This window comes from Dasypus novemcinctus, chromosome 13, assembly GCF_030445035.2.
Source record: "Dasypus novemcinctus isolate mDasNov1 chromosome 13, mDasNov1.1.hap2, whole genome shotgun sequence".
NCBI lineage: Eukaryota > Metazoa > Chordata > Mammalia > Cingulata > Dasypodidae > Dasypus > Dasypus novemcinctus.
Window position 1 is genome coordinate 1,443,671 of NC_080685.1, and position 17,297 is coordinate 1,460,967.

The 17,297-nt window shown below is 33.8% G+C and overlaps 1 protein-coding gene across 12 annotated transcripts in view; it reads right to left on the reverse strand.

Annotated features, from left to right (window-relative positions):
* Positions 1-17,297, reverse strand: part of CDC42BPA (CDC42 binding protein kinase alpha) — a 382,935-nt gene that overhangs the window by 202,022 nt on the left and 163,616 nt on the right. For all 12 annotated transcript variants that reach the window (XR_011645344.1, XR_011645345.1, XM_058309378.2 and 9 more), the window contains 2 exons: positions 9,795-9,995; positions 7,450-7,698 (listed from right to left, as the gene is read on the reverse strand). Coding sequence is in view for 10 of the 12 variants with exons in the window: in XM_058309378.2 (XP_058165361.1) it covers positions 7,450-7,698; positions 9,795-9,995 (450 nt within the window). In the remaining 2 variants the exon portion in view is untranslated. The remainder of the gene's footprint in view (positions 1-7,449; positions 7,699-9,794; positions 9,996-17,297) is intronic.

The window sequence follows — 17,297 nt, forward strand, 5'->3', positions numbered from 1 at the left end:
TGGTATCACATTAACAGGAACAGATTAGTTTAAAAACAATCTTAATTTTTTTGGGAATCATAAAATATTCTAATTGCCACAGAAGCCATTTGTTCCTGGGGCGTTTCTCTGTTGGGAGGTTTTAAATTACTGATTCACTCTCTTTACTAGTAATTGGTTCGTTGAGATCTTCTATTTCTTCTTGATTCAATGTAGGCAGTTTGTGTGTTTCTAAGAATTTGTCAGTTTCATCTAGGTTATCTCATTTATTAGCATGTAATTGTTCATAGTATCCACTTACAGATTTTTAATGAATCAATTTTAACCATTTCTATTCATTTCTACTTATAAACAATCTTTTTTACCAATTTTGTACAGATTAACCGTCAGCTTTCCATTCTCTACCTTCCTTTTATTTTCTAGCACTTATATTCCTTTTCATTTCAGCATGGTTAGCAGTAATGCCATACTTGTCATTTTTGATTTTCATTAATTGTATAGTCTTTCTTCTTTTGTCATAAAGATTTTTTGATTATATTGATCTTTTCCAAGAACCAACTTTAGATTTTGTAGATTCTATTTTTTGTTTTCTATTTCATTTTTCTCCACTCTAATCATTATTTTCTTCCTTCTGTTTGCTTTTAATTTGCTCTTCTATTTCTAGTTCTTCCACTTTTGAGGATTAGACTCTGATTTGAAGTCTTTCTGCTTTTTCCATGAAAGCACTTAGAGATATAACCCTACCAGCATCCAGCAAGTTTTGGTATGTTGAGTTTTCATTTTCATTTGCCTGAAGATATTTCCTAATTCTGCTTTCATTTCCTTTATAACCCACTGGTTGTTTAAGAGTGTTATTTTCCACCTATTTGTTGGTTTTCCCATTCTTCCTCTGTTACTGATTTCCACCTTCATTCCTTTGTGGTTGGAGAATATACACTTTATGATTTAAATATTTTTTAATTTACTGAGACTTGTTTTGTGACCCAACATATGGTTGATTCTTGAGAATGATCTATGTCCACTCAAGAAGAACATGTATTCTGTTTTCATTGAACGCAGTGCTCTATATATGTGTCTTAGTTTTTTAATTAGTCTGCCAGAGGGGTGCTAATGCGAAGTTACCAAAAATCTGTTGGCAATTATATAAGGTATTTATTTGAGGAAAACATTTACAGTTATGAGGCCCTAAAGAATCTAACTCAAGGTTGTTTTCTCACCAAAGTCAGCTGCCCTGTGTTGAAGCGAGACGGCCGCTGACCTCTCCCCTCTGGGCTTCCTCTCTCAGCTACAGCTGGCACAGGGCTTGTCTCTCAGGACTTCCTCTCTCTCCTGGCACAGGGCTTCTTTCTTTCTGGATTTTCTATATCAGTCTCAGCTCTCTTCCCAAGGTCAGCTATAAACTATCAGGCAAATGACTCATGTCTCCCCAGGGACTTAGCTGTTTGAGCCATCAACTTTCTGTCACATGGCAAGATTAAAATGACAAAGTTTCCTCATCTTCCCATGTGTCTTCTTGTGTGTCCATTTATATCCGCCCAGCAAGGTGGCTAGGACACAATCTGAGTTACATCTTACTGATGTAGCCAAATCAAAAGTCCTAAACTGATTTTTCAAGTAAACAATCAGAGGCCTCCCACTGAATTTAATACAATCAAAGGATACCACACCTAGAGGAGATTAGTTTACAACATATATATTCCTTCTCTTTGTGGGATTCACAAAAATAATCCCAAACTGTCACAGGTCTAGTTGGTTTAGTGTATAATTCAAGTCCTGTACTTCTTTATGGATCTTCTGCCTAAATGTTCTATCCATTACTAAGAGTGGTGTGTTAAAGTCTCCTACTGCTAATGTAGAAGCGTGAATATCTCCCTTCGAATCTGTATTTGTTTCCTATAAATTGTGGCTCTGTTGTTAGATGCATATATATTCATAATTGTTACTTTTTCTTGTCTCTCTTATCAATATGTAATGACCATCTTTGTCCCTCATTACTGTTTTTGACTTAAGGTCTATTTTACCTGCTATTAGTAAAGCCATCCCAGCTCTCTTTTGGTTACTACTTGTTTGATATATTTTTTTACATCCTTTCACTCGCAACATACCTGTATCTTTGACTTTAAGGTGAGTCTCTTGCAGACAACATATAGTTGGTTCATGCTTTTTTATCCATATCCATTCCGCCAATCTCTACCCTTAGGCTGGAGAGTTTAATACATTTACATTTTTTAAAATCTATTTTATTGATACACATTAATAAAGTATATCCATCCAAAATGTACTATCAATGGTATTCGATGTAATCGTATACTTGTACATTCGTTACTTCAGTCTTACGGCACTTTCATTAATCCAATAATAGTAATGAATAAAACCAAATAAAATTCATGACCTCTCAATCTCTCTATTCTCCCACTGCTGTACATAGCTGCTGTTCATTTTCCTTCTCTCTAGTATATTTGTATTTACATTTTGTAGGAATAGTCTTATATATGCCATATCACCCATATTTGTGTTTTACATTAGGTTTTAATTTCTTATACAGTCCTATGTTACGGCTTTTAGCTCTCCTTCTAGTAATATACATAACCTTAGACTTTCCCTTTCAACCACTGATATACCATACAATATCTCTGCTATTTAAAAACCCCATGATATGCTTTCACCATTTCTATTCATTTCCAAGGATTTACAAACAACGTTTTTACCAATTCCACACAGATTAACCCTCAGCTTTCTATTCTCTACCTTCCTTCTATTTTCTGGTGACCTATATTCTAATTATTAAGTCCATGAGTTTATACAATATATTTAATTCATAACAGTACAATCATACATGTTTGTCCTTTTGTTTCTGGCATGCTTCAGTCAACATAATATCCTTCAGGTTCATCCATGTTATCATATGCTTCAAGACTTCATTTCTTCTTACTGCTGCATAAAATTCCATCATTTGTATACACCATAATTTGTTTTTCTGTTCTTTGGTTGACGGACACCTGGCTTGTTTCCATCTTTTGGCAACTGTGAATAATGCCACCATGAACATTGGTGTGCAGATGTCTGTTTGTGTCTCTGTCCTCAGTTCTTCTGTGTATATATCTAGTAATGTATTGCTTGGTCACATGGCAAGTATATATTCAGCTTCCTAAGGAACTACCTAACAGTCCTCCACAGTGGCTGTACCATTCTACATTCTCAGCAACAGTGAATGAGCATTCCTATCTCTCCACATCCACTCTAACATTTACAGTTTTTAAATTTAATAGAGGTCACTCTAATAGGTGTAAAATGATATCACATTGTAGTTTTGATTTGCATTTCCCTAATCACTAGTGATACTGAATACTTATTCATGTGTTTCTGTGCCATTTGTATTTCTTATTGAGCACTTAATTGTTCTTTTGCCCATTTTCAATTGAGTCATTTGCTTTTTATTGTTGAGTTGTATGATCTCTTCATATATCATGGATATTAAACCCTTACCGGATACTTTCTCCCATTAAGTGGGCTGCCTTTCACTCTTTTGACAAAGTCTCTCAGGTGCAAAAGTGTTCAATTTTGATGAGATCCAACTTATCTATTTTCTCTTTTGTTGCTCATGCTTACAATTTTAAAAAACTACCAACTACCACAAGATCTTGAAGATGTTTTCCTACATTTTCTTCTAGGAGCTTTATGGTTGCCATTATATTTAGGTCCTTGATCCATATTGAGCTAATTTTGGTATAAGGTGTAAGACAGGGGTACCCTTTCTTTCTTTATCATATGGATATCCAGTTCTCCTAGCATAATTTGTTGGGTAGACTGTCTGGCCCAGCTCGGACAGCTTGACCACCTTGTCAAAAATAATTGACTGTAGATGTGAGGATCTATTTCTGAATTCTCAATTTGGTTCCACTGGTCAAAGTATCTGCTTTATGACAATAACATGCTGTCTATACCATGTTAGCTAGGTAATATGCTTTAAAGTCCGGAAATGAGAGTCCTTCAACTTTGTTCTTCAGTTTTCAAATCTCTTTGGCTATTTAGGGCCCATTACTCTTCCAAGTAAATTTGATAAGTGGCTTTTGAATTTCTGGAAAATGGCTCTTGGGGTTTTTATTGGGATTGCATTGAATCTGTAAATCATTTTGGGTATACTGACATCTTAATGCTATTTAGTTTTCCAATTCATGAACACAGAATTCTGTCAATTTATTTAAGTCTTCTTTGGTTTCTTTTAGTAATGCTTTGTAGTTTTCTGAATAAAGGTCCTTTAGGTCCTTGGTTAAGTTTATTCCTAAATATTTGATTGTTTTAGTTGCTATTATAAATGGAATTTTTTTTCTGATTTCCTCCTCAGATTGCACATGAGTAGTGTATAGAAACACTATTGATTTTTGCTATTAATCTTGTATCACGCTGAACTCATCTGTTAGGAGCACTATTGTGGATTTTTCAAGAGATTCTAGACATAGAATCATATCATCGGTGATTAGCGAAGTTTTACTTTCCCTTTCTGAAATGGGTACTTTTATTTCTTTAGCCTAATTGCTCTATCTAGAACCTCTAGCACAACACTGAATAACAATGGTGGTGGTGGCATCCTTGTCTTGTTCCGATCTCGGTGGGGATGCTTTCAGTCTTCCACTGTTTTGTACAATGCAAGCTGTAGGCTTTTCATATATGCACTTTACCATATAGAGAAAGCATCCTTCTATTTCTATCTTTTGGAGTGTCTTTATCAAGAAAGCATGCTGTATTTTGTCAAATACCTTTTCTGGATCAGAGAGGATCATGTGATTTTCCTTTCTTCAACTTATCAAAGAGATTTATTACACTAATTGATTTTCTTGTGTTCAACCACCCTTGCAGACCTGGAATAAAACCCACTTTATCGTCATATATAATTCTTTTAACGTGCTTTTGGATTTGGTTTGCAAGTGTTTTGTTGAGGATTTTTACAACTATATTCATTAGAGATATTAGTCTGTAATTTTCTTTTTTTTGTAATATCTTTACCTCATTGTGGTACTAGGATGATGTTGGCTTCAGAGAATGAGTTTGGTAGTGTTCTTTTCTTTTCACGTTTTTGGAAGTGCTTGAGCTAGACTGGTATTAGATAGTCCTTCAATGATGGAGGAATTCACCTGTTAAGTAATCTGGTTCTGGGCTTTTCATATTTGGGAGGTTTTTGACGACTGTTTCAATCTCTTTACTAGTGGCAGGTTTGCTGAGGTCTTCTATTTCTTCTAGGGTGAGTCTAGGTTGTGTGTTTCTAGGAATTTGTCTATCTCCTCTACATTGTCTAGGGGTTTTATTTGACATAGTTGTTCCTCTTATGATCTCACTTCTACAGGGTCAGTGGTAATGTTCTTCCTCACATTTCTGATTTATTTGCATATTCTCTCAACTTCTGGTTCTATTCATTGACTTGACTGTTGTTTTTTTCTCAATTTCATTTATTTCTGCTCTGATCTTTAGTATTTCTTTACTGTGGCATAGTTTGGGATTTGTTTGCTGTTCTTTTTCTAGTTCCTCCAGGTGTGCAGTTAGGACTTCAATTTTAGCCTTTCTTCTTTTTTACTGTAAGGATTAAGGACTATAAATTTACCCTCTCAGCATTGCCTTTGCAGTGTCCCATAGGTTTTGATATGCTGTGTTCTCATTTTCATTCCTTTCAAGATATTTGCTGAGTTCTCCAGCTGCTTCTTTGACCCACTACTTATTTAAGTGTGCTGTTTAATCTCCATGTATTTATGAATTTTTCCTTCTCCCATCCATTATTGATTTCCAGCTTTATTCTTTTATGATCAGAAAAAGTGTTTTGTATAATTTCAATCTTTTAAATTTTACTGAGACTTGTGACTTGTGACATAATGATCCATGAGCTCCTTTTTTTTTTTTTAAGGATTTATTTTTTTCCCCACCACCCGCCCCCTTCTGTCTCACTGTTTGCTCTGTCTGCTCAACTTGTCTTTAGGAGGCACCGGAAACAGAACCAGGACATCCCATGTGGGAGAGAGGAGTTCAATCGCTCAAGCCATCTCAGCTTCCTGGTCTGTTGTGTCTCTCCCTGTCTTTCCTCTTTTATGCCTCTTTTTTGAGTCATCTTGATGTGTCAGTCCACCACACCTGCCTATCGTACCAGCTTGCCTTCTTCATGAGGTCCTGGGAACTGAACCTGGGATTTCCTGTGTGGTAGTCAGGAGTTCAATTGCTTGAGCCACATCCACTTCCCTCTATGAGCTCTAGAAAAGAATGTATATCCTGCTGTTTTGGGGTGCAATGCACTATAAATGTCTGTTAGGTCTAGTTTATCATATTATTCAAGTACTGATTATTTATCTTCTGTTCAGATGTTCTCTCTAACACTGAGAGTGGTATACTGAAGTTTGCAACTTCTATTGTAGAGACCTCTATTTCTCCCTTCAGCTGTGCAAGTGTGTGCCTCACACGCGCTGGGGCACATAGGTTAGGTGCATAAGTATTTGGACAGTTCACAGATGTTACACTCACCACAAGCAGGGTTATGAACTCAGGCTAGCAAGGCTCTAGACTTATTTCCCCAACTGTTTCTTATTGCTATTTTTTTTCTATCAACACCACTGTACATTCACTGCATTTGACGAATACATTTTGGAAAACTGCTACACACCATGGATTATAGTTTACGTTGTAGTTGACACTCTCTCCCAGTCCATTCAGTGGGTATGGTAGGATATATAATGTACTGCATCTGTCCCTGCAATATCATTCAGGACAACTCCAAGTCCCCCAAATGCACCCATATCACACCTCTTTCTGCCCTCTTCCTTGCCCTCAGCAACTCTCATAGCCACTGTCTCCACATCAATGATATACTTTCTTCCATTGCTAGAGTCACAATAATTCTATAGAATACTAGTAAGTCCACTCTAATCCATATTTTATTCCTCCACTGTGAGGACCTTGGGACTGCGATGTCCACTCCACCTCTAAACTGAAAGGGGGCTTAGATCCCACATGGCTGATGGATGGGATTCTCCTGCTTGCAGCTGTAGACTCACTTGGATCCCTGGTGTGGTGGTTGATCATACCCACCTCCCCGTAACCTGACCCGGTAAGTCCAACTATTTGCCCTGGGGTGATTTCCCAAGTCCTAAAATAGTTATTTTGACAATGTTCAGTTTTATAATGGCTTTTAAGGAGAAATTTGCCAACCTTTTCGCCATGCAATCATGGTGTCTACATCTTTCAGCATCTAATTTGTCCTTTTCTTAGGAAACCTAAAGGCATAACTTACCTAAGACACAAATCATTGAATTTTATTTTGCTCTTAGTCATGAATGATTATTTATATGTACCTCTATTGATTCTCTTAATTTAGTGATTTATGATAGACTAAACACTGGAAGCATAGTGAAATAATTACAAACCATACAACTGTTTAATAAACATATAAAAAAGAAACAGACATAAGGAACTTTTTCAATTTGTCCTACTTACAGAATTCTTCAAACAATCATCATCCACATCAAAATTCGATGTATCTGTTGGGCTACTAACTTCTGGAATATAAGGTGCTTCACAGTTTCGAATATTATCCCAATCAATGCCAGTGAAAAATGGGTGTTTTTTAAAGTCTTCTATTCCATTTTGCCCAAGTCGATGTTCTCTGCTACAAATGAGCCTTCGAATAAGATCCTTAGCGTTTTCAGATACATCAGTCACTTGGGCTGGAAACTGAAATCTCTCCTAAACAGAAAATAATAGAAACACAAAATAAAAATGAGTATTTAACTTACTATGTAGGTTGATTGATGCACCCATTTTAAGACTATACATTAAAAAAATATATATATATAGTCAGTGTATTAATATATTGATACAAAGTATTGATACTAAATGAGATACAGGGATGAATGAGAAAAGATCATTTTCCTAAAAAAACTTTCAATTTCATATATGACTAAGTCATACGTGTACTGTAGTATATAACAGAAACAAGAATAAATAAAATGTTAAAATATCTTAAATTGTTACTGGAATGAAGAGGAATAATTAAAACTAGTGGGATTTGACTCAAAATGTCGAGTATAGATGAATATTGTTCATATAATTTAAAATACTAATAAATAACTGATGATAACAGTTAACATTTTTGATAATTTTAATATGTATCTGATTACTACTGAAAGTGCTTTGTTTTAATTCATTTAATCCTCAGAACAATCCTCTAATTTTATAGGAAAACAAAGGTAAAATAAATTCAAGTAATCTGCTAGGGTCACACAACTAGTATGTGGTAGAGCTGGGATATGAACGCAATCTACTGGACTCTAGAATCTAGATTCTTAACTACAATATTACACTACAGTGATCTCTTTCTAAAATGTTATACGTGATATTTGTAACTTTTCAACTCTTCTCTCTCTTTCAATCCTACATAACTATTTAGAGCACTATCTTTGTAGCCAGGAAGAAAAGTATTTAAAGTACTCTATACAATTAATGTATATATGTGAAGCAACTAACCATAACTGCATCAACAGAAAACAAATGAGAAAGAACAGACTATCGTTCCCTTTACAGGGTATTCCTATTCATACTACATTTTTACTAATACAATCTTCTAAGATCATTTAAAACAAAACAAAACAAAAGAACTTTCCTATTCTTATTTTGGATAATCTATTTCTATATACTTGGTACTAAATGGATTAAAGACTTATTTAATTAATGCTTTCTGATATTCATTTTTTATTATTTCCAAAGTTCTCTAATCATCAGCAATTTTAATAGGCATCTTTGCCCAAACACCTTTATTTTGCTGAAAATTTCCTAAGGGTAGGTTCCTAGAACTGAAGTTGCTCAATCAAAGGTTCTAGCCACTATTTAAAGGCTTTTGATAGATCTTTGTAAAATTCTTGATAAAACATTTATACCAAATTATTATTTTTTAAAGATTAAAAAAATTTTAAATTTATTTATCTCCCCTTCCTCACCCTCCCCCCCACCAACTGTCTCCTCTCTGTGTCCATTCACTGTGTGTTCTTCTGTGTCCACTTATATTCTTGTCAGTGAAACCGGGAATCTGTGTCTCTTTTGGTTGCGCCATCTTGTTGCGTCAGCTCTCCACGTGTGTGGAGCCATTCCTGGGCACGATGTACTTTTTTTGTGGTGGGCGGCTCTCCTTACGGGGCATACTCCTTGTGCGTGGGGCTCCCCTAGATGGGGGACACCCCTGCGTGGCAAGGCACTCCTTGCGTGCATTGGCACTGCATGTGGGCCAGCACATCACACGGGTCAGGAGGCCCTGGGTTTGAACCCTGGACCTCCCATGTGGTAGGCTGACTGATGCTCTATTAGTTGAGCCAATCCGCTTCCCCCAAATTATACTCTATTAGCAAAGTCTAAGAATGTCCATCTTACTGCTTAACTTGGAACACTGGGTAGTATTTTCCTTTTCATCTTTGCTAATTTGAAAGAAACACAGTATCTCATTCTTATTTTAATTTGCATTTCACTTACAACTACTAAGGTATACGTATGCATTACTATAATCTATCTATAAATGTCTTATGACCTTTGTCTTTCATTCTACTGGAGAGACCACTCAATTTCCCAGTTATTAGCATCTCTGATAAAATGCATGAGAAAGACACAACTAATAATTTTATGTAGTAATTTATGGATTTTGATTATTCATAATAGCAAGGTTTCCTACCAACATAGAGATGTGAATGCTCACTGTTTTTAGGAAACCATTTTATCTTTTTATATCTTAACATTATTTTAAATTTATAATATACATTATCACATAAATTTGAAAAAGAGTACAACATACTAACTTTGTGATTCATGATTTTTCCATAAGTCTCCACTAGAGATTCTGCATAAAATGGTGTTTCTCCATAAAGCATTTCATACATACAGACCCCCAGAGACCACCAGTCACACTCAGGCCCGTATCTGCCTTTTCCATCCTCCATCGCTTGAAGGATTTCAGGAGAGATATAATCTGGGGTTCCAACAGCCACTGACGACTGGACCTGAAGAAGTTCATATTTTTACTAATATAGTCTAATATATCAGAAACAAAGTCACAATTTTAAAAATAAATAATTACCCTTAGGCACACAATGGACACTTATAACAACTATATCAATGACATTATCTTAATTTAGGCCCTTTGTACATAAGTTAAATTTTAAATAATTGCCACATTAACAGTTTTTCACATTTTATATAACCACAGAACCTTTATCATAATGGTGAAGTAACTGCATACATTTGGGGAAAAGTGAATGACCACAGCCATTAACAACAAATTGAATATTTGGCTTAGAACATTCTAATTATTGATATTTATCTGTCCATTTTATTGTACAAAAAACACAACTCTGAAAAACTTAACAGTTAGTTGGAGGGAAAAGGAATAACCTTAAATATTAGATCAATACTTATAAGTAGCCTAAGTGACTATTATAAAGCACCTTAATGAAAACCTATGAAAATAAATGTCAATAATGTGCCACAAACTACTTACTAATAAAAAAAAAATTATAAAATGGGAAAAAATGTATCCTTCAAAGAAAAATCAGAAGAAAGAAAAATACCTGAGCATACAATATGGCAGATTAGACAAAAATTAGAAATTAGGTAGATAAAAAAAGATCCTTATTTTTTAAGGAACTCCAAAGTAAAAGAAAATTGGCTCTTTAAATGCTTTGAAATAATATATTAAAGAAATGAAAATTCTCAAGGTAATATTTAATACATCAAATAATAGTATATATTGTGAATTTTCTAGACAAAATTACCATTTTTAAGAAAAAAATGCTATAAAATGTTAGATAAAATAATAATCATTCTTATAAATGTGCAAATGTGCTTTTAAGAAAAGAGAAATTCTTAGAAGCTAGTAATCAAGAAACAGTTAAGAACCAGGCACCAGAAAAGAAAAGGCACCAGAGTTGGGTCAGAGGAGGGAGCTGCTGGTCTCTACATTTCAGGTGCTTGTATTTTCACACATGGGGCCCAAGGGGAAGCCCTCAGGTTTACATGGGACAGGAAGCCAGAGCCCAGAGACTGTCCCTCATAAACTCTACCCGAAAGGATATACTGAAGTAAAAAGGTGAATTATAAAAGTCCGTCACCCAGCAGAGAAATACATGAAACATTTGTCTATATTGACTTGTGACTGATGTGTGAAAAAAAAAGGCACTCCCCTAGACAGTCCTAACTTTAGGCCACGAGTCCACAGTTTGAGATTTAATTTATATTGATCCTGAGGTACAAAACTTCTTAAGCCAAATAACTGGCATAAATAGCAGTACCCAGGTTAGGAGCCCCTAAGAGGCCTGAAAAAATAGATACAAAACTATACTGGAAGACACACACTCAAAGTAGGGCCCACAAGATTCTTACACGTAAAGTCCCACTAAAGATACACTCACAAGCCAATAATATAAACTAAATGAGAAGCAAGAGTCAGAAAACTCTTTAAGAAACAGTACAATGAGACCCTTAACAATGATCAGATACACTTCTAAAAAACTATGATTAAAATAATCAAAGACATAAACAAACCAAAAATATAAGAAAAAGATTAACAAAAATCAAATAAAAGACTTAGAAATGATAAGTCATTAAAGTAAAAAAATGACAGTGAATAATAGAAGAGCAGCTTAGACACACTTGAAGAGAATAATAAATCTGAAGAACAACTGAAGAAATCAGTCTCCAGAATGGAAAGATAAAGAGATGGAAAATACAGAAGAAAGGTGAAGAAACATGGAGGCTAGAACAATCGGGTAAAACACAGGTGTAAAACAAGACAAAAAGGGACACGAGAGAACAGAGGAAAGCAATATTCACAGAGAAAGAGTTTAAAACTTTTTAAGAATGATGTAAGACATGAATCCTTAGATGCAGGAAGGGTATTAAGTTCTAAGAAGAAGAAATAAAACCAGATCCATTCCAAAACACACTAGTTAAAATGCAGTGCACCAAAGGTAAAGAGATACTGAAAACATTAAGGAATAGAAACAGTCTGTCAAGAAATGGCAATTTGACTGACAGCTGAATTATTAACAGCAACAAGGGATGCCAGAAGAAAATGGCATTGTATCTTCATACAAAATAATTGTCTATGTAATATTTTCTGCCTAACTAAACTGTCTGAAAGGAGTGAGTATTAGAAATAACTTACAAACAAAAGCTGAGAGAACTACCACTTACGGATTTATTCAGATGAACTTCTGAATGATGTACTTCAGAAAACAAGAAATTTAACCCAGATCGAAGAATGTGCTACTAGCAGCAAATGTGAATAGATATTAGTAAACTCGAACATACATCTCAGTGGTCATCAGTTGGATAAAATAATCATCACGATGATGATAAGTATGACAGTGAGCACAACTAATTGAAAGTATAAAATTAAGTTAAAACTAAAATACTAGGTAAAAATAACATGTTAGCTGATGGGAGTAACTAAGATTAAAGTTTTCTAAGTTTATTGTTTTGATTGAGAACATGGTAGAGAAACTGATTATCTCTAGGCTATACTAAAATATAAATGCTAAAATTTTATAACCATTAAGATATCTGAAATAGAATGCATAACTTCCAAAGAAGTAAAGAAAAGAGGAAAATAAACTGAATTGATCAAGCCAATACAAGGCAGGAAAGAAGGAAAAAAGTAAACAAGCATACATGCAAACAAGTAAGCAAAACCTACACTTAAGTAGCAAAAGATAAAATAGTAGAAATAAAAACAGATAAATTGATAACCACAAAATTTATAAATAAATTAAATTCACTATAAAAAGACAGTACTGTCACACTGGATAACAAACAAAACCAAAATATGCAACTAAATATAACCAAAATTCAGTAAATGTCTGTTTAAAAGGGATGCCACCTAAAATATACCAGCACAGAAAAGTTGAAGTAAATGGATGGAAAAGATAAACCAGGTATATATTTTAAAAAGAAATTTAATATAGTTTTAGTAATACCAGTCAAAAGATTATATGGCCAAAATCATATTTAAAAATTCATGAACATACTAATAAACAAAGAAAGTGGGATAAATAGAAATTCTGAAAAATATATACCCAACAACATGGCTGTGCAAACATTAAGAGACTACAAGGAAAAATTAATAAACCTACCATCATAATAGAGATTTTAAAAAATATGTTTGTAAGTAAGAAAACAGAGACAAAACTGGTTAGAATATAAAAATGTGAACAAATAAAGTAACAAGCTTAATCCTCAGACATATGTAAAACTTGGACCCAAAAGTTAGAGAGAATGTATTCTTTCCAAATAAAAACGGAACATTTATAAAAATTTGCCAGTTACATAGTCATGAACCAAATTTACCAAAATGCCAAAACACTGGTATCTAGTAGACCATTCATCAGTAAAATAAAACTAGAAATAACTAAACTAATTAATAAATAAGTAAACAGCACAACGTGGAAATGAAGAAGCAAATCTCTAATTAATGGCCCACAAAAAAAAAATCTGATGTTGGAAAATATTTAGAATCAATAGTAAAATACCATATGTTAAAATTTATGAGTGAAAAGAGAAGCACAAATAAACAACATTAGGAATGAAAAGGCAGACAAAATTACACATGTAGGAGATATTTTAAAAGTAGGAAGAGAGTAGTCTGAACAACTTTATCCAATACACTTGATGCTGAGAATACAGACATTTCATAGAACATAGACAATTTTACAGAAGAAATATAACTTAGCAAAACTGACTCAGAAACAAAGAGAAAACCATTTAAAAATTTGAAAGACTAGTATAAAATCTACCCACAAAACAAACAAAACCCCACCAAGGCTAAGGAGATTTTTAAAAAGTGACTTTAACAACAGTGGTGAAAATAAAATAAAATATGACATAAAATTCAAATAGTCCGAAATAAACTTAACCAACTTCATAAAGTACTTGTATTCAGAAAACTGCAACTTGGTGTTAAAAGAAACCAAAAAAGGCTTAAATAACTGGAAGAACATTCCATGCTCATGGATTGGAAGACTAAATATCATTAAGGTGTCAATTCTACTCAAATTGATATACAGATTCAAGGCAATCCTGATAAAAATTCCAGCAGCATTGTTTTAAAAATATGAAACATGATTATCAAATTAATCTGAAAGGGAAAGGGGTCCTGAATAGCCAGAAACATCTTAAAGAGGGAAAAGCAAATACTCATCTCCAGACTTTAGATAATATTACCTAGCTATAGTGGTAAAAACAGCATGGTACTGGCATAAAGACAGACGTATAGACCAATGGAATCAAACTGATGGTTCAGAAACAGACCCTCACCTGCATGGTCAAGTGATTTTTGACTAACCTGTCAAATCTACACACCTTGGGCAGAACAGTCCATTCAACAAATAGTGCTGAAAGAACTGGATATCCATAGCCGAAAGAAGACCCCTATCTCATACCTTATCCAAAAATTAACTCAAAATGGATCAAAAAATGAAAACTACAAGTAAGAACCATAAAGCTTCTAGAAGAAATTATTGGAAAATATCTTCAAGACCTGGTGGTAGGTGGTGGATTCTTAAAGGAGATAAGAGGAGAAATGAGATGGACTACTGATGTTTAATGTATGAAGAAGTTTTAATTAACTTTACTGTAAAAGTGTGGAAATGTACAGAGTGGATGGTAACTAACAGGGAGTGTGTAGAGTGGATGGTAACAAATAGTGAGTAACAAATAGCTAGTATATAAATGGGGATATGGCTGAAAATGGTAGTCTAGGTATGTAAATGCCAATTGACAGAATGCTAGGGAATAATCCAGGAACTGAATAGCACAGTAAACCAAAAGGGGGATGAGAACTGTGGTTGATGGTACAGATATAAGAATGTCCTTTGTTAGCTAGAGCAAATGTACATCACTACTGCAGGATAGTGGCAATGTGGAGAAGCATGGGAAAAACAGAACTGGAGTGACCTATGGACTTTGGTTAACAGTAATAATGTAATATTCTTGCATCTATGCCAAAGATGTTCTGTGTTGATAATGGGGTGGTATGGAAAATGTGTGCCAAATGTACACTATGGACGTGGTAACAATCAGATATTATCTCATCTGTAGCAAATGTTCCACAAGAGTGTGGTGTGTTGATAGAGGGGTAGTTTGGGAATTTTGCACATGTGTATGACTGTTTTCTAAGTTTACAACTTCTGTCATAAAAATACATTTTAAAAATAATAACAGGGTGGGTTTGGGGGGAAAATACACCAAATGTAAGATAAGGACTATAATTAGTAGTAAGACTTTGACAGTATTCTTTCATAATTTATAACAAACGTCTCACGATAATGTAAGGTGTTGGTGTAGGGTTGATGTATGGGACCCCTGTATGTTTGCTTTGTAAGTTCACAACTTTTACTGTACACTTACTGTTTATGTATGTTCATTAAAAAGTGATATAAAGATAATAATAATAGAGTGGGCTGGGGGAAAATATTTTCGTTAGGAGTAATATTTTGACAGTGCTCTTTAATCATCAGTTAAAAATGTTTAACAACAACGCAAGGTATTGGTGGTAGGGTGAGTTATGACAGTCCTGTATGATGTTGTATGTTTGTTTGTTTTGTAAATTCACAACTATTACTATACACGTTATGTATGTTTATGTATGAGTGATATGCTTCCATAAATTTTTTAAAACATTGTAAAAAAAATATTAAGCTGATTTTAAAAAGTGACTTTTAAAAATTATATAAGACACAAATAGCCTCAATCTTATATGAACTGTTCTCCAGCTAAAATGGTCAAGGAAGGGGAAATGGCCCCCAACTCACTTTTTGAGACTAAAGTAATCTAAATTATAAACCTCAGGCAAACTCAATATGAGAAGGAAAATTATACTCATCTCAGGTATGAATCTCAGGTGAGAATCTTGAATAAAATATTAGTCATGTAAATCTCATGATTTGTTAAAACATATTAATCAAACATCACGATCAAAGTATGTTTATCCAAAGACTGGATGGTTTAACTTTGGAAAATCCATGAAATCTATGTAATCCATCAGATTAACAGATTAAAGAAAAACAACAACAAAAACCAACCCTAACATCATTTAAATGGATGGAGAAAAACAGTTTAATTCCAACAACAAAGAAAACAACAAACTCCTGACAAATCAGAAATGAAATTTTCTTAATATGAAAATGGATAAACACCTAAAACTAACAACAAATTCCTACTGAATTTGAAACTACAGAAACAACATCATTAGAGTCAGGTACAAGGCAAAGACTTCCTATCACAATTTTGTATTAAAGCACGTAACTCACAGTAAGAGAAAAAGAAATAATAGTATATATAAGTATTGAAATGAAATTAATAAAATAATTTTTTAAAATTTTATGATTGTCTTTATGGAAAATCTAAGAGAATCTACAGTAAAATGGTATAAACTAAAAAGAATTCAGCAAGATTGCTAGATTTAAGATGAACACATGAAATCAACTGTGCTTCTAAAGAACATCCATAAGTTATTAAAGTGCAAATTTAAACAAGTTATCATTTATTATAGCAATAAATGCCAAATGGCGCCCAAGAACAAATTGAACAAATAAACGCAATGGCCTTATAATGAAAATCATAAAACTTTCTTAACTTTCTTATAAATCTCTAAATCAATAGAGAAAGACACCCTATTCATAGATGGGAAGATTCCACATGGTAGACATAAATATCCTCCTTTTAATCTCTAAATTAAGTGAACGTCAATAAGCTACTGTGTGTAAAGATGTGTTGTGTGTGTGTGTATATGTATATAAACCAATAAGCTAAACCTAACAATCAATATGGAAAAAAGAAAGGGCCAAAAACTGCCAGAGCAATTTCAGAAAAAGAAAAAACAATTTTAGAGGGATATCCCCCACGAGAAATTCACTTTAGTATAAAGATATAATGATGAAAGTGGTATGGCTTCAACTTAGATATAAAATTCAAAATGCAAGCTGAAACTTGATTTGAAAATCAACAGAATTTGGGGATTTTCTAAGTTCAAGGCACCTGCCCAGGTAATAAATAATGAATCCCATGAAGTCATAGAATCATGGCATTTCAAAACACTGAGAATCAAAAGAACACCCTAAAAGCTTCAAGAGAACAGGGGAGAAATTTATAATAGAAGGGTTGAAAATCAGAATAGCATTGGATGCCTCAAAAGCAAAACTACATTAGAGGACAATGAAATGCCTTCTAAATTGTAAGAGAAAAATAATTTTAAATCTAGAATACTATGTCCAAACAAATGATGAGTCAAGTATGAAGGGAGAAATAAA